Genomic DNA, 27,823 nt, shown 5'->3' on the forward strand with positions numbered 1-27,823 from the left:
CTGCTGTGCCCCCAATGTAGCAGTTTTACTCCTTACCAGTCTCACTTTGCTAGTTTGTTTTCAATTGGTTTTTTTAATATTTTTTATTCATAATGCCAATTAGGAGAAGATATTCTCTAAATATTTATTATTACATTTAGAAATTCTAAAATCAACTCCTTAAAATCTAAGGAGTTCCCCCCTCTTTATTTTGATACGCTGGGAAGGATGAAACCTCTCTTTATCCATGTTTCCCTGTCTTGTTTTAGGCTGATTATGTGTATTGGTCTTTCTATCTAGGATGAAACACCTTAGTACTAAATTCAGGTCTTTGTCTTGGTTGTAATATACTTTTAATTATTTGAAGCTGCTTCATCAGGTTAAAAAAATGAATCCTCAGGACTTTAATCCAAGGAGGCAGAGGCAGGAGGATCTCTGTGAGTTCAAGGCCAATCTGGTCAACAAAGTGAGTTTGAGAACAGCCAGGCCTTACACACAAAGAAACCCTGTCTTTAAAAAACAAAACAAACAAAAACCCCTGTTAAAATTTACTTTGAGAGGGGTATGGTTGTACATAGTTTAGTCGCACAGGAGAGAGAATCAGAAGGATCTCTGAGTTCGAGGCTAGCCTGATCTAACTAAGTTCCAGGTCATTCCAGGCTTCATAGTAAGACCCTGTCACCAAAAACAAAACAAAATAAAACAAAAATCAAAAGAAGCAAACAACAAAACCAAATTTACTTTCAAAGTAAATTTTCTGAAATTGGATAAAAATTGTATTTCTTTAAAAGTAGCTCTGCCTTTTAAAAAAAATTATATATATATATATATATATATATATATATATATAAAACATAACTGCTGTAACAGCACTTCAGGTCAGAGCAAGCCTGGCAACCTGAGTTCAATCCCCAGAATCCACAGAAAGGTACAAGGAGAGAATCAACTACACAAAGTTGCCCTGTGACCTCCACGTGTGTGCACTTCCCCACCCCCTCCATCATGCAGCACATAATAATAATAATAATAATACATTAAAATTTTTTTGAAAACATAGTAAAGTCAAGAAAGGATACAGTTTTATCTGTTTTGGCGAGTGGCTGGTGAATATAGGATCCTTGCTCATAGTGTGTGAGTGTGTCTGTGTTTTAAAGTGTATTTTAGAATGGCGTTTTATTCTACACTGTTAGTAGGAAGCCATGGTCAGCTATTGCATTTTTTTTTTTTTTTAGCTTTGTCTTTTCCTTGAATGGGTATCCATTGACAGGAGACAGGCAATATAAGAAGTTATTGATTCTAAGTCTCAGCAGAAAGCCAGGGCCCCTTGCAGATACTTAAGTAATAACTTGTAAGCATATGATGAATCTTGATTCTCTAATAATTTGGATACCTTTTTAGGGCTATCCATGGCTGAATCAGTTAGCTCTTGGGGATAATATCAAAATAAAATTCATATTTTCATTTTTACCTGTGTTGGACTAGGGAGAGATTGCTTTATTTGGGATGGGATGATCATGTGGTTATTTTGCAAGTGGAGTCAGTTTTGATGTTGGAATTCTTACTGTACAGTGTGTGTAAGTCTATCAACTGCAGATACTTTCCTTCTGTGAGCTATCATTTTAAAAAAAAAAAGATTGCTTTTAATACTTTTAACCTATTTATGTTCATTGAAATTTAAAGCTAGATTCCAGTCTGGAAAATAATACAATGGATGTAGTTATAGAATATATAGTACTGAATATCTATTTGATATGCTACTTATTTATACTGAACTGTAGTTGATATGTGATTAGTATATGGCAGTCTAGTTGAAGTAGTTGTAATACTTCTGTTTCTTTCCCCATTTCCTTTGAATCAGAAGAAGCTTGTTCATGCAGAAGACCCATTTGATGATGAGCATAAGGAGAGGCAAGAAGTGGAAATGTTGGCTAAGAAGTTTGAAATGAAATATGTGAGTATAGTGTTCACCTCAGTCATTTTACCCTATTGGCCTGATTTCTTTTTGCAGTTTGTTGGGAGGGCCTATAAATAGCAACTGCTTACTTATCTTGATCTCACAAATTGAAGCTGAATGAATGGTTTTGACAGCCAGACAGATTTACTGGTGTGACTGATGGTGTTAGTAGGCTGCATTCATTATAGCCCTTCTAGAATCTAGGCAGTTTGCTTAACAAATCTCACAATAAAAGGCGATAATGTAAGAAATATTTACTGTATCTCACAGACGAACAAAGGAGGCTTTAAGCCCACAGTTATGTGACTGAGGTCCATGGTCTCACATGGTCAGGAACAGGCAGCACATCCAGCTCTGCTGCAGCTCTAACCCTGTTCCGCTCCTCCTCGGTGGGGAACTATTCTCTTGGTGTAGCAGTTCATCACCCCTCCTCCCTTTTAAGAGAATCACTATGAAACTTTTTTGAGTTATATTTACCTTAAGTCATGTATATCCTGTTTATATGCAACAACACATTAGTTCTTATTTTAATAGAAAATATATAAATATTATAAAAATAAAAAAATAATTATATTGATTGATTTAAATAATTGTATACATTCTGTTGAGTGATTTCACAACACAATCAATTGTGAAATACTTTTCAACAGTCCCCTTGGGTATGATAGTGGAAGTAGATATTGTAAAAACCTGCAATCATTTTAAGAAGTATATCACTCATTGGTGAGCCATAACTCCTGAGAAGTTAGGGTACTTGGGGAGCTTCCCCAGGTCTGTTTTTCCTCCATTTTTCTTATACATGGTCCCTAGGACTCAGCTTGATAAAGTTTTGGGAAAAGTTTGGGCAAAGTTTTGAAGATCATTACAGAATGAATTCTACTCATAAAACACAGATTCCGGTGAATTTAGTATAGAGTAACACTGGTCTGCAACTAGACTGGATGTGGTGGCTCTCTGTGAGTTCAAACTGGTCTACATCACAAGCTCCAGGACATTCGGAGCTACATAGAGAGACTCTGTCTTTCAAAACAGAACAAAAGGGGCCTGGAGAGATGGTTCAGAGGTTAAGAGCATTGCCTGCTCTTCCAAAGGTCCTGAGTTCAATTCCCAGCAACCACATGGTGGCTCACAATCATCTGTAATGATGTCTGGTCCCCTCTTCTGGCCTGCAGGCATACACACAGAAAGAATATTGTATACATAATAAATAATAAATATTAAAAAAAGAACAAAAATGAAACAACAAAAATACAGTAGTGTGGGAAATTCTGTCTCCATGGATTCAACCAACTAAAGATCGGATATATAGTTAAAAAATAAAAAAGGAAAAAAGAAATGTATTTTACATGTGAAGACTTTTTTCTTAGTTTTATTCCTTAAACAATACAGGTTCATAACTATATGCCATTCGCATTATATTGGATATTATATAAATATCTAGAGCTAAAGTATACAGCAGGATAAAAGTGGGTTATATATAAATACTACATCTTATATAGGATATTTGAACATCTGAAGATTTTGTTAGGGGTCCTGGAACCAAACCATGTTGTAAAGGGTTGAATGTATATTAAAATCATAAAATGACCTTTTAAAAACAACTTTGAGGATCAAGGTAGCCATCTCCTCCTCCCATTGGTTTTTCGAGACAAAGTTTCTCTTTGTAGCCCTGACTGTCTTGCCACTGCTCTGTAGACCAGGCTGGCTTCAAATGCAGAGATTGACTTGCCTCAGCCTCTCAAGTGCTGGGATTAAAGGTGTGCAGTCTTAAGGGAAACTAAATCATGCTGAAACAGTAAATGTTTAATTCTGATCATTTACTCTGTTGAACCATTTTTATTGTATGGCCTTTTTGAGCTAAATAAATTTTCAACATCTTTTATTCCCAGCAGACCTATTGTGAAACAACAGTTTTAGGACATGTGTAAGATCTTGCACCTATAAGTGATTGTTATCAAAGTGTGTGTTAGTGTTTCTGTACTGTTGACTGTTTCTACTGATTTAAAAACTGTATGCCTGGGCTGGAGAGATGGCTCAGTGGTTAAGAGCACACTGGCTGCTCTTCCAAAGGTCCTGAGTTCAATTCCCAGCAACCACATGGTGGCTCACAACCATCTATAAGGAGATCTGGCGCCCTCCTCTGGCATGCGGGCATACATGGAATGTTGTATATATAATAACTAAATAAATCTTTAAAAAAAAAACTGTATGCCTTTTTATTGGAAGGTTGAAATCAGCATGGATATAAAAAGGTGCAATTGTAGAGGGCTTTGGTACAAGTTGAGAAACTATAATTATAAACAGGGTGTTTTCTTCTGGTTGTAAAACTTGAAACTTATGAATTAATGTCCTGCTTGCTCTGTCTGCCATAAGTGATCAGTGAATGTCACTTATTGTTACAATGGCAGTGGGGGTCCAGTGCTAGGAATGTCTTGTTTGTGTTTCAGCTTACTAATGTTGTAATCGCACATTGGCCTGAGATACTGATTATCAGGTTAAGTCAGTACTAGTGACTCAGTAATAGCCTGAGTCATTGTGGAGTGCTTGGACAAGGAGCTTTAAAGAGGGCTCTTCATTTGTGATGGAGCAAAATGGAAGTTTTGTTGTGTAACAACCCTAGCTGTCCTGGAACTGGATTTGTAGAGCAGGCTGGCCTTGGACTGACAGAGATCCGCCTGCTTCTGTCTCTGAATACTGGGATTAAAGTCCTGTGCCCCCCATCCCTGACTCAAAATGGAAGATTTTAAGAATTTATTTCCATACAAATCTGATTTTTATAAGGTCACCTTGATGTGTAAATTGCGCCGTATAAAAGGATTTAGAAAATTATGGAGTGAGGCTGATTGTATTGCAGGAATAGTCTCCTGAAAAAGAGAATGACTCACAATAGGTATGTGTAGAAGAGAGGACACATTGCCAGTCTGTCATGAGTTCCTTTAGGTAATATTTTAATGTTTTAAATTCACAGTGTATATGCTCCTTTTGGGCATCTGTTGAATATGTTGTTCCAAGACAGACATGATGCTACATGCCTGTAATCTTAGTATTTGAATGCTGAGGTAGGGAAAACAAGTTTTAAGAACAACCTAGGCTACATGGCAAGTTCCAGCTATGGGACTGGAATTAGAGATGTGTGTAAATTGCCTTGTGGGTGATAGAATCAAACCTCTGCAAGAGCAATAAGTGCTCTTAACTGCTGAACCATCTCTACAGCTACCTGTTTTTAAATTTAAAATATGTATTTTTTGCAGTGTGTGTTTGGGCACACACATGCGCATCACGTGTGGATGTCAGAGGAAAACTATCTTTTTTCTCTTTCTATGTAGGTCTTGGGGATCAAGCTTTGTTTTCTGGTTTGGCAGCAAATGCCTTTACCACTGAGCCATCACTATTGGCCCTCAGAAGTTTAATGAATATTCTTAATGCTGTTTCTGTGGATAACCCGAGTTGTAAATAAGATTTAACAAATTGCTTTTCTTATTCTCTGTATTTACAGTCTTTTGCCATATTGGTTTTTCAATGATCAATAGCATTGAATGGTTATGCCATAGTTGATAAGATTTATAGCTATGCCATTTGATGCTGTTATAGATAGAATTTTTGGTGAGATTACAAATTAATATTATAGTCAAGGCTTTAGTTAATTCTTTTTGATAACTTCTTTAAGATTCACATTTAAAATGAAAAGAATTGACACCTTTTTAATAGCACTACGATTCTGCTCCGTTGAGCACTAACAACAATCATTTTTAGTTGGAATAAGCTGATAACCTTGATATACATGCTCCTAAATTAATTACCAATAAGATGTTTGTTCTTTTGTATTTGCTCATCACATACAGACTGTGCTGTTTGTTTTTTTCTGTTTGTTTGTTTGGTTTTGGTTTTTCTGTTTGTTTTTCAGGACAGGGTTTCTTTGTAGCTTTTGGAGCCTGTCCTGCAACTAGCTCTGTAGACCAGGCTGGCCTCAGACTCAAAGAGATCCACCTGCCTCTGCCTCACGAGGACTGGAATTAAAGGCGTGCATCACCACTGCCCGGCTTGATTTAATTTCTTCAGGCAAATTGTTGTCACATAGTTGTACTTTCTTCCCCTGCTCTGAAAGTATTCTTTGAGCAGAAAAGAGTGGTTATGATTTTAATTAGTGTCCTAGAGAAAATTTTCAAACTCAGACTGAGCTGTGAGAGGCAGCAGGATGATTCATTGAGGAGTAAGAGGCCATATACAGTGAAAGCCTGAGGAAAGATGAGCACGTGCGCTTAGGACAGGAATTTCAATGGACCAAAAAGCTCATGTCAGAAAATTATAAAAGAAAGGTAGGTAGGCAGTCACAGTTAACATGCAGAAAGCCTTTTGTCTTGTAATAAGGCTGTTTCTGAGGCAGGAGATTATAAAAAGTGGTATTTTTTAAATAGTCATTAGATGTGGTAATGGTAAACTTAATGGAAATGAGACAAACCAAGGAATTGAATACATTTGGGTCAAAACAATGGCCAGCTTTTTAGACCGGACAGAATGAGAAGGAAGATGGAGGTGTGACTCAACTTTTAAACAAAGTCTCTCAAGAGAGACTTGAAGTAGAAATACTAATTCTTGAAACAGAAATAATCTTGGTTTTACTCCAACTCTGGCAAAAATTAAAAAATTAAAATGGAGAGATTGAGAAGGAAGGTAGAGAAAAAGAAAATAAAAGAACAATGACAGACTTTGAGGTCAAAATTATTAAAGTATCATTTAACTACAGCTTAACAGTTTTAGTTGTTTCAGCGTCAGTATATATGCCCAACAGCATTTAGTTAGAATTACCTTTGAAAGTTACCCTGAAGGGAGTGCACTGCCTTAGAGGCATTGCTCATTATTCCAATGTAGCCCTTTTCTCCCTCAAGCACCATTTTTTTTTGCATTTAGTTTTTATTAAAGATACATTGCATTAAATGTATCAATCTTGGGTCTGGGTTGATAGCTCAGAGGTTAAGAGCACTGACTGCTCTTCCAGAGGTCCTCAAGTTTCCAACAACCACATGGTGGTTCACAGCCATCTATAATGAAGTATAGTACCCTCTTCTGGTGTGTAGGCATGTAGGTAGAACACTATATAAATAAATTTTTAAAAAATGTATCAATCTTTAAACATTTAATTTCCATTGAAGTCCACACTGTGAGAACATATTCCTTTCATCCTTGCTGTAAAGCCCACTGTGGCTTAGAAGGAACATGTGTAGGCCCTTGTCAACAGTTTCATCTTCCTCTTCTTCCTTTTCGTGCATTCCTTTCCTCTATCCCTGACTACAAAGAGAAACAGGATGGGGAGATGGTGCAGGGATGCTTAAAAATCATAGTTGGATTTAAATCTGTAAATGTGAATATCCAAAATGAGACTTGGAAACAGCACTTACATACTTTTGTTCATGGTACCAGAGGAAGCCTGCTTCCTGTTGAAAGTACTTATCCCAAGCTTATATGGAACTTTGAGTTCAAGTAAAATTTTGTATTGAGGTATAATGAACTCTTTATGCTGTGATGAGCCGGGGTTAAAGTAAAGTATAACTTGAATAATGCCATCTCCAAGAATTGGTTTGTTTTGGTTTAGAAATATTTCATTTAAATATAATTATAGGTTCACAAGTTTCAAGTACAGTAGAAGAAACTCTTATGCTCATCACCCAACTAGATACTCACATAACTGCCATCGTCAAAGCTGGAGAATAGATCTTGGCACAGCATACTTGAGAATAGGCTAGACAACAGATCTTGATCTGAATTACCAGTTCCTATACATGCTTGTTTTTCATATTCCTGTATGTACTTATGTGTATAATTATATAACATTTAGGTATAACTTTAAGAGTAATTTTTGGGAACTGGAGAGTTGGCTCAGTGGCTAAGAGCATGTAAGTGCTCTTGCAGAGCATCTGAATTTGGTTCCCAGCATCCGCATCAGGGAGCTCACAACTCTGTAATACCAGTTCCAGAGGATCTAATGCCCTCTTCTGGCTTCTGAGGGCACTTGCACATGCATACATACATACATACATGTATACACATACACACACACATTCACACACAGGCAAACATACATAAAAACAAAAAAGAAGTCTTAAAAAATAAAAAAAAGAGGGCTGGAGAGACATGGCTTAGTGGTTAGTTAAGATCCCTTGTTGATCTTACAGAGAATGCAGGTTAGGTTCTTATCTTAGCACACATAATTAACTCCAGTTTCAGGAAATCCAGTGTTCTCTTCGATTTCTGCAGGAAACCAAGCATGAACTTGTGCACATACGTATAAGCAGGCAAGACAGTCATGCATGTAAGATAAAACATTATTTTTAAAGAATTAGTTTTTATTTAGTGTCTGCACATGAACCACCTTCACAAGCAGGTGGCAAGCAGAGGTCAGAGGATAACTCTGAGAATGAGTTCTCTCCTTGGGCTTATCTAGATTAGCTGTTTTTCTTTACTTTTTTTGGATACAGGGTTGCTCTATCTGTCTTAGAACTCACTATATAGACCAGGCTGCCTTGAACTCACAGAGATCCACCTGAATCTGCCTCCCAAATATGTGGATTAAAGGCGTGTGCCTCTGTGCCCAGCAAGAGTGACTGGTTTTTAATATATTCTTTGGCTTTCGTAATCATGATGACTTTGAAGAACACTGATCACTTATTTTGTAGCCTCATGACTGAAAAGGGGTTACAGGTTTTTGAAAGGAAGACTACAGAGTTGGAAGGTAATTTTCACTGTGTCAAAGATAGATGCCATCTATTTGTTTTACCATTGTTAGTGCTGACTGTGTGGTTGAGGAAGTGGATTTCCCATCATATAACCACTTTGTCTGGCTTGTACTCCAAGGAAGCAGTCACTAAGTACAATATGCATGCAAGGTGTGGGGAGACCCTGTTGCCTACAGAAGGTTTCTCTACTAAAATTAATGTGAATTCTTCTACTAGGTCTTTTCTTAAATTTATGGAAAGAGTACAGGTATTGAATAAATCTGATGTATCTATTTCTTCTTTGCAGGGTGGGAAAGCCCGTAAACACCGGAAGGATCGGCTACAAGATTTAATTGATATAGGCTTTGGCTATGATGAAACAGATCCATTTATTGATAACTCAGAGGCTGTGAGTAGTATATCTTTAATATAGCCGTAAGCTCTTGGCAGTAGAAGTCAAGACAAAGTAACTTAAAATATTTCAACATATTTTTATTTGTGCCTTTTAAAGCTGTTTTTATAGCTTGAAGTTTTTTTTAAAAAAAGTACTATAGATTTACATTTTTTAATGTTGACTTGTTCATGGTAAGTTGTTACTATATTGCTATCATAGGCCAGGTTTTGGCAAACTATCTCTAAAGGACCATGTGGTAAATATTTTAGACTGTGGCCATCTGGTATCTGTTACAGCTATTTTCCTACTGTGGCATGTGAACAGTCATAGAGACTGTATAAGTGAATTAATGTGGCAGTGTTAAAAGTAAACTTTACTGATAGACTGTGAAATTTAAACTCATGTAATTTTCATGCATCATAAAATACTTAATCTGATGTTTTTCCTACCACTTAAAAAACGCAGAATTCATTTCTGGCAGTTGGGATAACAAAACTGTTAGGCTGAGCTAGGCCAGCAAGTTCTGATTTGCCAATAAAGTAGTAGACCATTACATGTAGCTTTCTGTGTTTTCAGGTCCTGTGAGAATCTTTGAGACTAATAGTTGCTTATTTTCAGGTGCATAGTTAGCATTAATTCCTGGAGAAATCATTGTTCCTTGCCCAAACTGAGAAATAATTTTTGTTTGGTTGGTTGCTTTGGTTTTTCTAGTTTGGGTTTCTCTGTATAGTCCTGGCTGTCCTGTAATTCACAGAGATTCACCTGCCTCTGCCTCCTGAGTGCTGGGATTAAAAGCGTACACCACTGTCACCCAGCAAGAAGTAAAGTTTTAAAAAGGATAAAAGCATAGTGTTGTACACTGCAGTCCCAGCGTGGTAAAGTAGACACAGAGAAATCAGAAGCTCAAGATCATTCTTGAGTACATAGCAAACTGAGGGCATTCTGGGACCTGTTTGATATATGGGACCCTGTTTTTGAACACGAGCACACTGCTGGGCAGTGGTGGCACACACCTTTAATTCCCACGTTCAGGGGGCAGAGGCAAGCAGATCTCTGAGTTCAAGGCCAATCTGGTCTACAGAGTGAGTTCCAGGATAGCCAAGCCAGGGCTACAAAGAGAAACACTAACTTAAAAAAAAAAAAAAAAGAAAAGAAAAGAAAAGCTAAACAAAAACCATGAGCACAAATGCACACATTGTCAATAGACACACATGAGTACATCACTGACACAAGTACCTGCACTTTCTCACGCATAAGCACAGTCACTAATACACATATAAGTACATATATGGGAAAAGGAATAGAGTTCTAACCAAATGCTGAAAATAGTTACATTAAGTTTAGTCAAGGATGGAAAATATTGATATGCTTTTAACTTTTAAAAATTTTTATTATTTATGTGTGTGTATGTGCTCAAGGAGATCAGTGAGGTGTGAGCTTTTTGAAACTGGAGTTCTAGAAAGTTATGAGCTGCCTGATGTGGGTGTCATGGATTGAATTTGGGTTTTTTCTAAGAACAATATGTGTTTTTAACCACTGAGCCATTTCTCCAGCCCCCTGATATGCTTGTCCTAACTACGATTTATTGAATTAGCATTTCTGGATATAAGACTTAAACAGGAAATTTTTTGTTATTGTGATTTCTTTGGTTTTATTTTTCTAGCTTTTAAAAGAATTATTTATGGAGATGTCTCAGTTGAAAAAGGGCCTCCCATGCAAGCATGAGAACTTGAATCTGGATCTCCAGCACCCACATAAAAGCTAGCCACTGCAGTGCACAGCACTGGGTAGGCAAATTCAGGGACTCACCAATCAGCCAGTCTGAACAAATTAGTGAGTTCCAGGTTCAGTGAGAGACCCTGTCTTAAAAAAATGAGGAAGAGAGACTGAAGAAGATCCCTCCGGCCTCCATACACTCATGCACAGGCGAGTGCACCCTCGTACACACATATACAACATACAGTACATAAACAAATCAGTTATGCTTATAACTCAGCAATAAAGCACAAGATCATTATGAAGTACAAGATAAATTTTCCCCAAATGTCATCCATCAGAAAGTAAATAGGAAATTTCTTTTGCAGTCAAGAAATTCTGTATCTAATAAACATTCAACATGTATATCTTTGTAAAAAAAAATAATATGTATTTTAAATATTCTTTATTGCAATTCAACATTTTTATGGTATTTATACATTAGCGCATAGGTATGCTGATTTTAATGTGTACTTATTTAACTGATTTTAATTAATGTAATTTTAATTCTCAGGGATATGTGTTTGCCGGTAGTGGTAGTTGATTGTCTTCGGTTGCATTCATCTACTTAAATGTATATTTAGGTATTTTATAGAGTTTAAATATATGGTTGAGGCAGATTGCTAGCTATAGAATTTGTTAGTAATGGGCACATACTGAATTTCTTTTTTGGGAGGTATATTTTGAAATGATGTGTAAAATGGGAGCCAGGTAGTCTTTTTGGCAGATCCCTAGAAGACAGACTTAGTTTGTTATTGTTGCATATCTTACTACAATGGTGGTATCTTAAGCTACAGCCTTTATCACCAGTATGTTTTGATCAAATTTTGTAACTTTGGCTCTAGCATCTATTTTCTCTTATAAAAAGAAGATGAATTTAGGACACCATATAAGAATTATTATTACTCTGTCTTGTAGCACATGAATTAAGGCTTGTCATGTTGGTAAGGTCTATGTTCTTCCATTTTTATCTGGATATTAGATTACTCTAATGCCTAGGATTATGATATCCTCTAGTGTAGCAGGAGGCCGCTTGTTGGTTCCCAGCCACTCAGCCCCGAAATAAAAACACAGAAACTGTATTATTTAAATCACTGTTTGGCCCATTAGCTCTAGCTTCTTATTGGCTAACTCTTACATATTAATTTAACCCATCTCCATTAATCTCTGTATCGCCACGTGACGTGACATTGGCTTACGAGCCAAGTTTCACACGTCTGAGTCTGGCAGGGGCTCCGTGGTGTCTCTCTAGCTCCACCCTTCTTCCTCCCAGCAGTTAGCTAAGTTCTGCCTTGCTATAGGACCAAAACAGTTTCTTTATCATTAACGATAATCACAGCACACAGAGGGGATTCCCACATGACTCTAGGATTATGATAACTTGTGCAGTGTGCGGTGATTACTTGGGGTATTCAGAAAATACTAGTTAAAATTTCATGATTCGCAAATTAGTATAGGTTTCACATGGTGATATAGTCAGTACTTGGTTGCATAGATCGTAACTGACAGTTTAAACTGGTAAGAGTGATTGGAATGATTGTCAACATGATGCACACTGTACATCATGTTCACTTGTGGTATCTTAGCAAGTCATATTAGCAGTGTCCTTTAGAGTAGAGAGGTGTTGCCTTTACTAAAACTGTAAGCAATTGGTAAATTAAGACTGGGATTTTCTGTCTAGAATATTGACTGTTATTTGGAACTCAGAGTGGAAGTCCTAGGTTCTAGGTTTATATAATAAATTCCTAATTTGACATTTGATTAAGAAAACATACTTTAGTGTCACCCAGTTTTCTGTACAAATTTCAAGGCCAACCTGGTGTACAGAGTAAGTTCCAGGACTGCTCCCCGCTCCTTGAAAAAACAAACAAAGCTGGGCGGAAGTAGCATAAACCTTTAATCCCAGTACTCAGGAGGCACAGGCAGGCAGATCTCTATGAGTTCGAGACCAGCCTGGTCTACGAGAGCTAGTTCCAGGACAGGTCCAAATCTACAGAGAAACCCCATCTGGAAAAGCCAAAAACAAACAATTTTTTTTTTTTTTTAGTTTTTTCAAGATGGAGTTTCTTCGTGTAAGAAAAATTAAAAACCTCCTTCTAGCTATTTTGAAATACAAAGATCATTGACAAGTATCTCCTTCATTCCTTTCTGCCCTCATCCCAAACCTCTACTCTCTAACATTGTACTCTGTACCTTTTTGAACTGAACATATTTAGAGTCCATATACAAAGGATAGTGTGTGATACTGATCTCTCTGTGCTGGTTCATTTCTTTACATATTGCAAGTGGCAGTATTTTCTGGCCTTATTCTTTAAGACAGGGTCTTGCTCTCTAGCTCTAGTTGTCCTGGAACTCACTAAATAAACCTGGCTGACCTTGAACTCGGAGAATCCATCTACCTCCACCTCCCTAGTGGTGGGATTAAAGGCATATGCCACCATGCCCAGCTCTGACTTTCTTTTACAATGCCAAATAATGTTTTGTTGTATAAATATACCACATTTTAATATTCATTTACTGATGGACACTTAGGTTGCTTGGTGTTTTAGCTTTTGCAAATGATGCTGCTGTAAGCACAGAAGCGTCACATTTTTTTTGGCATACTGATTTCATGTCTTTTGGGAGTGTGCCCAGTAGTGGGATTGCTGCATTTGCAGTTAGTATTTAAGGAAATTGTCAGTAAATGCTATTCTTTGACATGTTTTTATAATTATAGACAAGAGAATATATTTGAAACTTTTTTTGCTCTAGTATGACGAATTAGTCCCTGCTTCTCTAACAACAAAATATGGAGGCTTCTATATCAACACTGGCACTCTTCAGTTTCGCCAAACGTCAGATACTGAAGAAGATGATATTACAGATAACCAAAAGCACAAGCCACCCAAGGTGAGTTTGACATCTCATCAGTAAGGAGAACATAGAATTAATATTATATACTTTTTGTTTTATTTTGTTTATATTTTTGCTATGCTAAAATTTGAGCCTGGGAGTTCTTATATGCTAAATAAGCATTATTCTTCTAAGTTACACCACCAGACCAGGATATTTTTTGATTATTCCTTTTTCATTACTATTATATGTGTATATATGATGAGTATGTGTGAGTATGGGCAGATGTATGCCATACTTTTGAGAATTGGATTTCTCCTTCCACCGTGAGCTCTAGGGATTATACTCAAGCCGTCAGGTTTGCATGGCGAGCAGTTTTACCTGTTGAACCATTTTGTTGGCCCCAAAAAGATCCCCCTTCCTCTTTTTATCCCTGACTATCTTGGAACTCACTGTATAAATCAAGATTGTAGCACGAATAATAAAAACCAGAAACAGATATTGGGGTTCAATCTGAAGATCAGCAAAGCAAAGGAGCCAAACCACTAGACACTAGAGAGCTCTTAACCTCTATGAAATCTTCAGACTGGAAGAGAGTGAGTTCCCGTCCCATCCATCCTTATACTCCTCTCTAGTGCTAGGAGTAAAAGGCTTGCAACACCACCTCTATGACTAACTAGTGTGACTGCTCGGATTAGAGGTGTGCCACTGCCTGGACTGTATGGCTGACTAGTGTGGCTGTTTTGCATTCTAGTCTTCAGGCAAGCCCTATTTATTAAACTACAAATGAAATATCATTACACAGCTGGCCTTAAACTAACAGAGATTACCTGCTTCTCTGCCTTATGAGTGCTGGAATTAAAGGTATGTACCACCACACTTGGCCTCAGGTTAGATATTTTGAATATTATTTGTGCCACAACTGTGGACATAAGGAAAAGTAAAATATTATTGTTTAATTATATGTTTAAAATTATGTTGGTGAGGGCAGGGGCTATGGCTTAATGGTAGAGTGCTTACTTCCTATGTACAAGGCCCTGGAATTGATCACTACACTATTTAAAAACAGACACACACAGTCTTTAATTGCAGCATTTGAGAAGCAGAGGCAGGGGGATCTTAGTGAGTTCAAGGTCAGCCTGGTCTACATAGCCAGACAGTGCTATAGTGAGACCTTGCCTCCATAACTTAAGACAACAAAACAGGCAAACAAACAAGAAAGTAGGATTTTTCTATAGAAGAACCTTTCATAGCCTTTAACTTCCCTCAGATTTAACTTGTAATGACTTCTTTTGTTGTACTATAGCTGAGAAATGAATATTGTTCATACGTGTTTCCTGCTGTGGGGTCAGAGACTTTATTTGTACCAGAATAATTAAAATTCTTATTTAAACTGTAAACTCTTAAGGCCCCAGTGAGCTGAATCAAAGTCACAGTTGAGAGACTGGTGATATGGCTCAACTCATCTCCCCAAATTTGGATTCCCAGTGCCTATTTAAAGCCTAGCGTGGTGGCACACATCTGCAATTCAAACGCTGAAGAGGCACAGACAGAAGGATATCTGGGTTTGCCCACTAACCAGTCTAGCTGAATTGGTGAGCTCCATGTGCAATGAGAATCCTGTTTGAAATAAGATAGAGAACAGTGAAGAAGATACCCATGTTCTCCCTTTGGCTTCACAGGCATCAGTACTCACACACTTAAACACATATACAACAGTAGCAACGAAAACATGGATCCCCAAGATCTTAGACTTTGACCAAGTAATTCTAACAGACACTGTAAAAGACCACTGCCTTGTACTCTATTGCTAACATCAAAGAGGAAAAATCCGGATAAATGACATATTCTCTTATCATGTTGCAGGTTCCCAAAATAAAAGAAGATGATATTGAGGTAAAGAAGCGGAAGCGGAAAGAGGAAGGGGAAAAAGAGAAGAAGCCAAGGAAAAAAGTGCCCAAACAAATGGGGTATGCTACATTAAGCCTGATAGGAAATTAGCATCACAATATTATGGTTTCCTTTTAGAAATATATATTCACCACTAATGTATTTAGTTGTTTAATTTGATAATGACCTACTGCATTTTAATAATATTGTGGTACTATTAATAAACAGGAGACTTTGTCATCTTAGAGACTTAGTGTTTCAGTTACACTTACAGATTTTTCATTGGCTATCTTGTTTATTACAATTTTTTAATCTTGAAGAACCAGTTTAAGCCAAACGAGGTGACACAAATGTGTATTTCTAGGACTTGGGAGGTTGAAGCAGTAGTTGAAGGTCATCCTGAACTATGTATGTAAGGGTTTGAGGCCAGCCTAGGCTGTGTGAAACCTGTCACATATCCAGAAGATGTTGGAGACGGTGCTATCATGCAAGTGTAATCTAATACAAAACTATAAAGACGATTTTGTTGTGCCATCTCTCACTGGATTATTTTAATTATTTTATTCATTGACATATGGATTAACTTTTTAAATGACACAGCCTAACCAGTCTTTTTCCTTTACAGAGTTGTGGCTCTCAATTCACACAAGTCTGAAAAAAAGAAGAAGCGATATAAAGATTCCCTTTCTTTGGCTGCCATGATACGAAAATTTCAAAAAGAGAAGGATGCATTAAAGAAGGAATCTAACCCTAAAGTCCCTGTGACCCTAACTACTTCCTCTCTGACCAAGCCCTCTTGTGCTGCTACAGCCCTGGGGGATGACATCTCGGACTTAGGTCTGAACAGTGCTGATCCAGACCTCCCTATTTTTGTTAGCACAAATGAACATGAATTGTTTCAGGAAGCTGAGAATGCCCTCGAGATGCTAGACGACTTTGACTTTGACAGATTACTGGATGCTGCTTCTGATGGTAGCCCGCTCTCTGAGTCAGGGGGAGAAAATGGAAACACCACTCAACCCACCTTAACCTCTCAGGTTCTACCCAAGGTGGTACCTACACTTCCAGATGGCCTACCTGTGCTCCTTGAAAAACGCATTGAGGACCTTCGTGTAGTAAGTGTAATGATGCTCTTGGTTTTTATTCACTGCACAAACATAAAGTTCAACAAAAACAACCCACAGTCGCAACAACTTATTTTCCATAGCCTCTTACAGACATTGGATAATATGTATACTTCTAATATATTATAATATATAATATTTATATATTGTTATAAATATATAATATATATGTTATCCAAATATATATTTGGTTTTTCAAGACAGAGTTTCTCTGTATCTTTGGAGCCTGTCCTGGAACTCACTCTATGTACTAGGCTGGACTTGAACTCACAGAGATCCACCTGCCTCTGCCTCCTGAGTGCTGGGATTAAAGGTGTATGCCACTACCACCTGGCTTAAGTAAATTCAGTTTTACATGGCTATACTATACACTTGCTTTTTTTTTTCTTTTAGTGCTAGGGATAGAGCCTAATGTTGTATGCATGTTAGATGGTCACTCTACCACTCATTCTAAGCTCTGTAGTTGTTTCAGTTTACCTTATAAATTTTTCTTCATATTTGGTTATTTGTGTGTGTGTATGTGTGTGTGTGCGCGCGCGCGTGCACATGCACCCATAAATTTATAGTGTACATGTGGAGGTCAGAGGACAACTTGCAGGAATCCATTCATTTCCCAACATGTGGGTTTTGGAAATCAAACTCAGGTTATAAGGCTTAGTAGCAATTGCTTTTACCACTGATCCATTTTACAAACCCTACCTTACAAATAACATTTATATAGACTTCATAATAAAATTTTTTAGGATTTATTTTATGTGTATGAAGTGTTTTGCTTATATGTGTGTCTGTATACCAGGTATATTCTTGGTGCCCATAGAGATCCCCGAGGACCAGAATTATAGGCAGCAATGACATGCCACTGTGTGGGCCCTGGGAATTGAACCTTGGTCTGATGTAAGAGCAACCAATGCTCTCAACTGCTGAGCCACTACTCCAGTCCCTCCTAATAAAATTTTTATTAGCTGCAGACACATGCAAAGAAAACAGTGTAGAAAAAGGAGAGAATATTGTGTTGTGGACGTGTACTTGGACTTGATTGCTTCAAACTATTTTAACGTAGTTTTATTTTGTTAATTATTTTTGCAGTTCCAAGGAATCAAGTCCTCGACTTCATATATCATGCCTTTAATCCCAGTTCTTGAGAGGCAGAGGCAGGCAGATCTCTGTGAGTTTGAGGCCAGCCTGGTCTACAGAGCAAGTTCCAGGACAACCAGGGCTACACAGAAAAACCTATCTAGGAAAAAAAAGAGAGAGTTCTACTACTGAGTGACATTACGAGCCCCTAGTTATTTTATGATCTACTTTATAATCAGCAATTATAGTAAGCATTAGTTCTTTCCCACCATGATAGCTGTCATGGGTTTCTCCTCAACTTGAACTCATTTGCTAGTTTGATTAGCTACAAACCCAGTCTCACACGTACCCCCTTTATCTGAGGTATAGAATATTTTGTGTTCAATTTTGGCAGACTTTGCTTAAATTTAGCCAGGCAGCTGCTAGCCAGCCAGGTACAGCGTAGGACATACAGAATGAAACAAAGGTAAAAAGCCCTGAGGCGAAACTTAGATGAAGAGAAATAGGTTAAATTAAGTTACAAGATCTAACTAGAAATGAGCATAAGATAAGGCTGCACATTCATAATTAATAATACACGATTTGGGAGCTGGTTGGTGGCCCAAAAGCAAGCCTTTTATAATACCCATGAGTTCTTTGTGTTTTACTTTGAAATATAAGATGGTGCTTTTTCTTCAGGAGATAAAAATTTTTCCTGAGCTCACACATTTGTGTTTTTCTGAAAAATAGCTTTGTAATGAGAAAGTATCCTTTCATGATAAACCTTTTCACTTAAATTTCTCCTTTTTTCTCAGATTTCATTTTTATTCTGGCTTTCTTTGAATATGAATATTTCCTCTGAATATGCTTAATCTTCACTCTAGAAATATTCTTGGAGATTTGCCTTTTCTATCTAAAGCATGTCAAATACTTAGATAGCTTGGTACTTTTGACTCTGGTGTGCTTAAGTTCTTGTATCAGCTCTGTCCAGCCAGTGTGCATCTCATGACTCCTGATGCGAACTGTGCCTTTGACTTCCTCAGTCTATTTATCATAAGTGATGGCAGAGTTTCCAAGTTAAAAGCTCTTTGCCTCTGGTCACCAAGTTAAGAGGAAATACTGTGTGACAATGTTATTTTCAAGCTTATAGTTTGTGCTTATTCCTTGATAATTTTTTTTATTGCTCTCAATTATGTAGAAACCAAACTACCGCAGTCATCCAGTGTCTGCTCTGTGGCAGTTTTGCAGTTTACAAAGGCCTTAGTCTAAATCTTAGCTGCATAACTTTTTTTTTGATTTTATATATATATATATATATATATATATATATATATACACATACATACAGTGTTCTGTCTGCGTGGATGCCTGCAAGCCAGAAGAGGGCACCATATCTCATTACAGATGGTTGTGAGCCACCATGTGGTCACTGGGAATTGAACTCAGCACCTCTGGAAGAGCAGGCAATGCTCTTAACCTCTGAGCCATCTCTCCAGCCCTTGGCTGCATAACTTACTAGCAATTTGATTTGGGGGCATTTTGCAGCTCCTTATTTGTAAGTTTGCAGTTCCTTATTTGTAAGATCAGGAGATATACTACCAATTTCTGGCTGTTTATGCAGATTCTATATGATAATGAATATAAAGTATAGACTAGAGTAGAAGAATACAAAGTTAGAAAGTTTATAGACTCACCCTACCAACAAGGACTTTATTCTATAGGAAACAGAAATAATCTTGTTTTTACAAATTGTGTTTTGAGGGTGAGAGCTTAGCTCAGTGTTTGGGAATTTACCTAACATGTACAGCATCCTGGTTTCACTCAGCACAGGAAAAGTAATGTGGGCTCTACTACTGCCTGGCATTTTTGTTTAGATAGATACATATTTGTGACATTGAGTATTAAGTTTGATTTTTGCCTAAGATTATTAGCATTTAAGATTATAAAGTTTAAAGTGGACATAATCACAGGATTCTGTAGAAATCCTTAGGTGGGTGATAATCTGCAATCTGATTCAGGAGGGCTGCCAAGCTCAAACTATATCCTGGGTTACATAGGGAGCCTGTGGCTTAAAATAAATAAATGTGTGTGTGTTTGAATGAGAGTGAGAAGATCTTTATGCATTTCACTCAAAGGCCATGTCCGTTTTGTACATTAGGCATTTTGGCAAGCGTTGTATCTATCACAAGATTGACACTCAGTTTTCAGCTTTATACTTTTCATGGCCTCTGATGACAATTAAGTCTAGAAATAGGCAGCGCTAATGCATTTCACAATTCTTCTCTTTTTAAGGATAGTATTTCCCTGTGGTTATTAGTTAAATGGCTCTTGGAAAGCTACGCTGTCTCAAGTGGTACTGTTAGTTCCTTGTGCCATCATGCCATACTAATTCAGTGTATGCTTTGTTTTTAAAAAAAACTTCTTGGGGCCGGGCGGTGGTGGCGCACGCCTTTAATCCCAGCACTCGGGAGGCAGAGGCAGGCGGATCTCTGTGAGTTCGAGACCAGCCTGGTCTACAAGAGCTAGTTCCAGGACAGGCTCCAAAGCCACAGAGAAACCCTGTCTCGAAAAACCAAAAAAAAAAAAAAAAAAAAAAAAAAAACTTCTTGGGTCTAACTTTGCCTTTTTTTTTTTTCTTTTTCTCTCTGAAAAAGAGCCTAGCCCTATTGTCACTTGACTTTAGCCCAGTGGCACTGATTTTAAATGTTCAAGTGCTTTTCAAGCCACAAGTGTGTATTAGTTATTACCAACTGCAGCAGTCATACATGATAGCCTGTTTGATTTGGATCTCAAATGGCTTTGCCTGACTGGGTCAAAATTTGTGGTATTTTACTGCTAAAATAAAATAATAGTAAAATACTATACTACTGATAGTAGTACTATTGTTGTTAGATAATTTATGTCAGTAACTGTTTATTGTGAATTATGTTGTCTGTTTTTCTTATGTTTTTCTAGGCTGCCAAACTTTTTGATGAAGAAGGAAGAAAAAAATTCTTCACACAAGATATGAATAATATTCTTCTGGAGTAAGTGATTTTTATCTTTTTTTTTAAACCTGGAGTGGGAATAATCTCAATAATATACTTGCAAAGCATTTGTGAGGCCCTAAATTCAAGTCGTTTTTTGAAATAAAAGAGTACAAATGAAAAAACCTTACAGGCTGCTGAGGCTGTAGTTAGTTGATAGAGTGCTTGCTTAGCATGCTGGAAACCTTGGATTTGGATAAACTGAGTGTGGTTTGGTACACCTCTATAATTCCAGCATTTTGGAGGTGAAGAATGAATAGTTGAAGGTCATTCTCAGCTACATTGTGGGTTCAAAGCCAGCCTGGACTACTTGACACTCTATCTCAAATAAATTAATAAACAAATCATTAATACAAATTTTGTAGAGGATGGTGGTGTATGCCTCTAATCTCAGCAGCAAGAGGTTGAGGCAAGAGAACTACAAGTTTAAGTAAGTGAATTAGGAGGGGCTGAAGATAGAGTTCAAATAGTTCTTGCCTTTATTTTACAAGATCTGGATCAGATTACCCTGGACTGCATAAAACTTACTGGATATGGTACCTGTTTTCCCAGCACTATAGAGATAGAGGCAGGAGGACCAGGAAATTCAAGATCATCCTCAGGAATAATATTAAGTTATAGAGTTATAGACTAGTCTGGGCTATATGAAACTTTTTCTTAAAAAAAAAATGCTACATGCATACACACAGTTGACCTATGAAAACCAATGAGATGGCTCAATGGATAAGGTGCTTCCCACCAAATCTGATGGCCTGAGTTTGATCCCTGGGACCCACATGGTTGGAGTTCAGAACCAAGTCTACAATTTGCCCTCTGACCTCCTTAGGTACTCCATGGTACCGTATGTATACACACACGTAATATTTTAAAATAGTTTTTGTTTTTTGAATTTTTTTTAATTGGTATTTATTGAGCTCTACATTTTTCTCTGCTCCCTTCCCCCCTTCAACCCTCCCCCAAGGTTTCCATGCTCCCAATTTACTCAGGAGATCTTGTCTTTTTCTACTTTCTACTTCCCATGTAGATTAGATCTATGTAAGTCTCTCTTAGTGTCCTCATTGTTGTCTAAATTCTCCAGGATTATGGTTTGTAGGCTGGCTTTCTTTGCTTTATGTTTAAAAACCACCTATGAATGAGTACATGTGATAATTGTCTTTCTGTGTCTGTGACCTCACTCAAAATAATGTTTTCTAGCTCTTTCCATTTTCATGCAGAATTCAAGCTATCGTTATCGTCTAGGGGTGTCCGTGTGAAAAGAGATGGGTATATGCTGGCAGGTGATCCTATGTACAGTGGCTGGAGTGTTAGGAATTTCCTTTGAATGGTCTGTTCCTAGGTGGTGCCATCTTATGGCTTTTCCTGGGACCCAGTGCTGCCTGGACCCCATGCATGACCAGTCTCTCTGTGTGGCCAGGATGGCCTAAACCCCACAAGTTCAAGATAGAAATCTTGGAGCCAGGCATAGAGCCCAGGCATGGTGGTGACACACACCTGATCCCAGCACTTGGGAGGTAAAGGCAGATCGTTCTCTGAGCTTGAGGACAGCCTGCTCTACAAAGTGATTTCCAGGACAGCCAGGACTACACAGAGAAACACTGTCTTGAAAAATCAAAGAAATCTTGGCGGTTAGTTTATATGGAACCTATAGAAATCAGATTAGGAGAAAAAGATCAAGGTTCATATATGACATGAATTATTTTTAAATGAGTAGATTTTTAGGTTTATCAATTTTACACTTAGAGTTTGATACTAATAAAGCTGCATTTTTGAAGGTTGTAGCCAAATAAACTGTACTTGTAAATGGATGTCTCATAGGTTTAAACTGTTGGTTATAGGATTTAAGAATGCAGTTGAATGCAGGCAGAACTAGGCAAAATGTGATAGTAGATTTTACATGTATGATGAAAATGATAGGTCTGCTCTGGCATTTTATAATGTCAGATAGGAAGATACAAGCAAATAGTGTTACTGTGACTCCTGTTTTTTAAATAGATAATAGAGATATTTGATATAAAAGGGTGTTTTTTTCAGTACTTATAGGTAGTTATAATCTGTTATACTTAAAAAGTAGACTCAAACAGAAGAGTGTGTTTTTCGTGGAGTAGCACAAGAGTTCTTTGTTTGGGCCCTGATTTCCAGTTGAATGCATGCGCTTGAAAGAGGTGCATAACTCTTCACATCCGTGCTGCCACCCTTAATGACTGCTTTTAAGCTCCAGAGGCACCAGACAGTGCAGCTGTTGCTCATCAGAGTTGTCCCAGATTACATGATCTGATCTCACTAGCCATTTTTTCTTTCCCCTTGTACTAGATGAACTTTTTCCTCTCCCTCCTCCCCTCGCTCCTTTCTTTCCATTTCACTCTATTCCCCCCACCCCCAGAGGAAAGAGCCCCATCCTTGTGCTCTGGCAACACAGGTAAACACACTATTAGAGTTCCGTCCCTGTCTGTCACAAACAAATCTCTGAGTTGCGGAGCCCATCTACTTTGGTTTCTTCTTAGATGCTTTTATTTTTACTTTATGTGTATGGGTGTTTTGTCAGCACATATGTAACTGTACCATGCATGTGCCTAGTGCCCAAGGAGGCCAGAAGAAAGCATCAGATCCCTTGAAATTAGAATTACAAACAATTGTTAGGCACCATATGGTTTCTGGGAATCAAACCCTGATCTTCTGGAAGGGGGTCAGTGCCCTTAACTGCTAAATCTCCTCTGTCTCTGTCTCTCTCTCTGTCTCTCTCTCTCTCTCTCTCTCTCTCTCTCTCTCTCTCTCTCTCTCTCCACACACACACACACACATCTACAGAGTTGAAGTTTTTCCTTTAGAGTCACTTTATTATTGTTTTTGGCCTTTTTTTTCTCTACCCTAAACGCACATGCTTTCCTCTTCTGGACAGAGTACCTGTTGTAATAAATAGTGTAATCCTATAACATTATCCAGGTGTATTGGCCTTAACCATTTCTTCCTTTTGTTGAGGAGAAAAAGATTAATTTCTTGGTTAACCATTTTTTTTTCCATAGTTGAATTTGACCTGAATGAACAAGTATACAATATGCTCACTTGATTTTCTTCCCTGTTCCCTGAAGCAGGCATTTCTAATAGAGAACGAGCTTCTGACTGCCTCTGGTCCACTCAGATTGCACTGGGCATGATTTTGTTTACTGAACACTCCTATGAGAGAGACCTCCATGCCATCTCCTTGGTGCTCTTTGAGTGAGCATTTACTTGAATAGCAGTATACAGAGGACTTAGCAGTTGATTTCTCCTCAGGAAGTCAGTTTTCCCGTGTCTGTGTTAACCTTTTTGGAAACCAGTAACTTTTTAAACTGTCTCCTTGAGTCAGTCTAGACTTTTGTGGCTTCTCTTAGTACTTGGAAAGTTTGCATTTTATCTTCAGTTCCAACTAACTTTTTTTTTTTCTTTTGAGACAGGATTTCTCTGTGTAACAGTTCTAGCTGTTCTGGAACTAGCTCTTGTAGACCAGGCTGGCCTCATACTCATAGAGATCCACCTGCCTCTGCCTCCCGAGTGCTGGGATTAAAGGTGTGTACCACTACTGCCCAGCTGAGATTACACTGTATTTTAGAAGTGATAAATTCATTTAATATGGGAAGGTTTCCTAAGTGTCCCTGTACATTTTCCTATAATTATCTATGGTGATTTGGACATAATTTGTTGTCAAGAGCCCCAATTTGTTTTACTATGTTGTATTTTTTGTTTTGTTTTGTTTTGTTTTGATACAAGATCTCACGATGTATCCTTGCCTGGCCTGGAACTCCTACATAGTCCAGGCTATCCTGGAATTCAGAGAGATCCCTGCCTCTTCTTTCCGAGTAGGGTTAAATATATGCATCATCAAGCCCAGCTAAGAGTCCCAATTTGATAATGACCTTCAAACTGACATCAGTTGTTATTTCTCTTCAGCAGCAGCTGCCAAATAAAATCTTTTCCATTTTGAGAGACACCTTATTTATTAGTTTCTCTCTGCCAGAATATGGCAATTATTACAAACTTTACTGCTTTACTTTTTTGTTGTTGTTGTTTTGTTTCTGTTCTTATTTTTTGAGACAGGGTTTTGTTGTAGCTTTGGAGCCTGTCCTGGAACTAGCTCTTGTAGACCAGTCAGGCCTCAAATTCACAGAGATCCACCTGCCTCTGCCTCCCGAGTGCTGGGATTAAAGGCATGTGCCACCACCACCTGGCACTGCTTTACTTTTAAAAGAGGAATTGAGATAGAGAAGAGAAAAATGTTAGTCCCACTAAATGAGAGTAAAGACCAATGAACAAAACTTTTTGGTCAATTTTTTTTTTTTTTTATTGAGCTCAACATTTTTCTCTGCTCCCCTCCCTGCCTCTCTCCTCTCCCCTTCAACCCTTCCCCAAGGTTCCCATGCTCCCAATTGACTCAGCAGACCTTGTCTTTTTCTACTTTCCATGTAGATTAAATCTATGTTAGTCTTTCTTAGTGTCCTTTTTGATCAAATTAAGCAAGCTTTAACTTCTGTCAGACAGGACTGTCTCCCTAAAGACAGGTTTGAGAAAAATAGCATTGAACATAGGAGAAATTGGGGCTTTATATAGCCCAAAAGACTGCAAGGCTAGGGAGTTTCCAAGGGGTTTTTTGGTTACATAGGAACTTGGTAGAATGTCTCAAAATTATTTGGCAGAACATCTTAATCAGGGTGGAGGTCAGGTGTGGAACATGTCAAATTCCAGAAAAGGGTAAAGACATGCTCAAATTTAAGTTTTACAGAAAACAGGAAGGAACTTATTTCGACCCTGTAACAAGATTCTAAACTTAGGATGGAGTCAGGCTGAAATATCAAAAAGAAATTGCTACTAGACAAAATAAAGATTTAACTTTAGTTTTCTGTTCCCAAAAGGGAAGTGAGAACTAATCATTTACAATAAATTAAGTAAACTATTAAATAACAGCTGTGTCACAGTCATAAAAGGAAAACAAAGATGAGGAAATTATCATGTGCACATAGCTGGGTGTAAAGGGCCTTGCCTTTTCAGATACTTTAAAGGAGAGTACTATAGGAACTCTGGGAGTGTAGTTTCAGAAATACCTGCCTGTACTTGTTTGCTTTCTTCCTTTTCTGTTTTTGTTTTTGCTTTGTTTATTTTTCAAGACAGGGTTTCTCTCTATGTAGTCCTGACTGTCCTGGAACCTGCTTTGCAGACTATTCTGGCCTTGATTTCAGAGATCTGCCTGCCTCTGCCTCCACCAGGTGCTAGGATTAAAGGTGTGTGCCACCACCGCCTGGCTAATTTCTGGCTTATATATAGATGCTATATAAAAAAGAATTTTATGATGTTTACTATTGTGTGTTTTGTTTTGTTTTGTGGTCAGCATTGAGTTACAGCTACAAGAACTAGGCCCTGTCGTTCGTAGTGGTGTCTACTCCCATCTTGAAGCATTTGTGCCATGTAATAAGGAAACACTGGTAAAACGTCTAAAGAAGCTACATCTTAATGTCCAGGTAAGTGGAAGAATAGTACCTAGATCTTCGGTTTTGTAACCAGTAAACAACATGTTTCCAGATACCATTACATGCTTAGTTTATTAATTAGTATCTATGTCATAGGTTTCTAGTCATAATTTTTATGTTCTAATACATCTTTTATCAAAAGGTGTAGTGACTTGTTAAGGGTTGGGGGTATAGTAAAGCTTAAGTAAAGACTTGCTTAGTATGTTTGAATCTCAATCTACATTATAAAAAGCAAAATCCTTTTGCTTTAGTGAAGAAAGAATTAAGATATTTCTGGGCCTATGACAATGATGAAGGTTTTAAGCACTTAAGTATATGTTATTTGTAAGATGAAAATGCTGTTGGCTGACTTGAACTGTCAGATACAAAATTCTTATTTTCCTTTCTATGCTGAACCCATATGGAGAAGAGTTTCTCAGTTTCCTCTTTCTTTTGGCCTTGAATTTAAGTTTTGCTTGCATCATAAGTTATAATTGCTAGCAGTAACTGGGAGAACAGGTTGCCCGCATCCTGTTGGTAGTCACCAGAGCAGATTGTGTGTTGTAGTATTTTAGAATAGTGTCTTCCTTGGCTATATCTCAACACCAGGAGTTAAACAGTAGTCTGGGCAATATCAGTCCCATTTTCTATTTGTATTATAATTCATTCATAAAACTTATTGGCCAAAATTTGGACTCATTCTTAAGAATGTGAAGGAACACTGTTTCTGGGGCAGCAGGCAAGAACTGGGACTCTGCTTGGTGTAGTGGAAAACACAGTCAATGTAATTTTTCTTCCAGTGTACCTTGACAAGTCAGGGCTGTAGAAGAAATGTCATGTTAGATAACATTTCAGGTGTATATAATCAGTATGTAAAATGTGATTTTACCTATTGAAGTTCTGCTTATAGAGTAAGTTTTGTTATATTTGAAAAAAAAAAAAAACTCCAAATATATTTACCCCTTCAGGATGATCGTTTAAGGGAACCTCTGCAAAAATTGAAGTTGGCTGTTAGCAACGTCATGCCCGAACAGCTATTTAAATACCAGGAGGACTGCCAGGCTCGCAGTCAAGCCAAGTGTGCCAAGTATGTACCTCTGCTTTGGGCTGGTTTAGAATTGACAGTGACGTTTGGTTGATAGTCTTTTGTTTGGTTTTATTTTGTTTTGTTGTCATTTGTTTTTGGCCTTTTGCTTTTTTTGAGACACGATTTCTGTGCAGACCTGGCTGTCCTGGAATTCAGCTGTATAGACCAGGCTGGCCTCAAACTCACAGAGATCCACCTGCCTTTGCTTGCCGATCTCTGGGATTAAAGGTTTGCACTACCACTGCCCTGCTTAGTTGATGTTCTTAAGTAGTCCTCATTCTCTAGACACCATGTATACAGTTAAAATGATGTAATCGAATATTTTCTAAGTGATGTGTCACTTCCCACTCAACTGCTTTTGCTGTCAAAAGCAAAAGGCTTTGTCTGGTTAGTGTATAGATGCGAACAAAACAAGAGCCAAGGGAGGCATAATAAGATGTACCTATAATAACAGCAATTAGGAGGTTTCAGCAGAGTGATCCAGGTTCTAGGCTAGCCTAGGCTTCATGCTGAGACCTTGTCTCAAAAAATAAATAAATAAAAAT

At 37.8% G+C, this 27,823-nt stretch overlaps 1 protein-coding gene across 6 annotated transcripts in view; it reads left to right on the forward strand.

Moving 5' to 3' along the window:
* The window catches only part of LOC121435610 (ubinuclein-2), a 74,278-nt gene that overhangs the window by 5,200 nt on the left and 41,255 nt on the right, over window positions 1–27,823 (forward strand). For 5 of the 6 annotated variants that reach the window (XM_041635070.1, XM_041635065.1, XM_041635069.1 and 2 more), the window contains exons 2-9: window positions 1,838–1,930; window positions 8,951–9,052; window positions 13,544–13,681; window positions 15,491–15,594; window positions 16,140–16,629; window positions 20,647–20,717; window positions 26,074–26,203; window positions 27,160–27,278. In XM_041635070.1, the coding sequence (XP_041491004.1) occupies window positions 1,838–1,930; window positions 8,951–9,052; window positions 13,544–13,681; window positions 15,491–15,594; window positions 16,140–16,629; window positions 20,647–20,717; window positions 26,074–26,203; window positions 27,160–27,278 (1,247 nt within the window). The remainder of the gene's footprint in view (window positions 1–1,837; window positions 1,931–8,950; window positions 9,053–13,543; window positions 13,682–15,490; window positions 15,595–16,139; window positions 16,630–20,646; window positions 20,718–26,073; window positions 26,204–27,159; window positions 27,279–27,823) is intronic. The other variant, XM_041635066.1, reaches the window with a different exon arrangement.

Source organism: Microtus oregoni, unplaced genomic scaffold (genome assembly GCF_018167655.1).
Source record: "Microtus oregoni isolate MIOR12 unplaced genomic scaffold, Mior012 000046F_ref0000063, whole genome shotgun sequence".
In the NCBI taxonomy this organism is placed as follows: Eukaryota; Metazoa; Chordata; class Mammalia; order Rodentia; family Cricetidae; genus Microtus; species Microtus oregoni.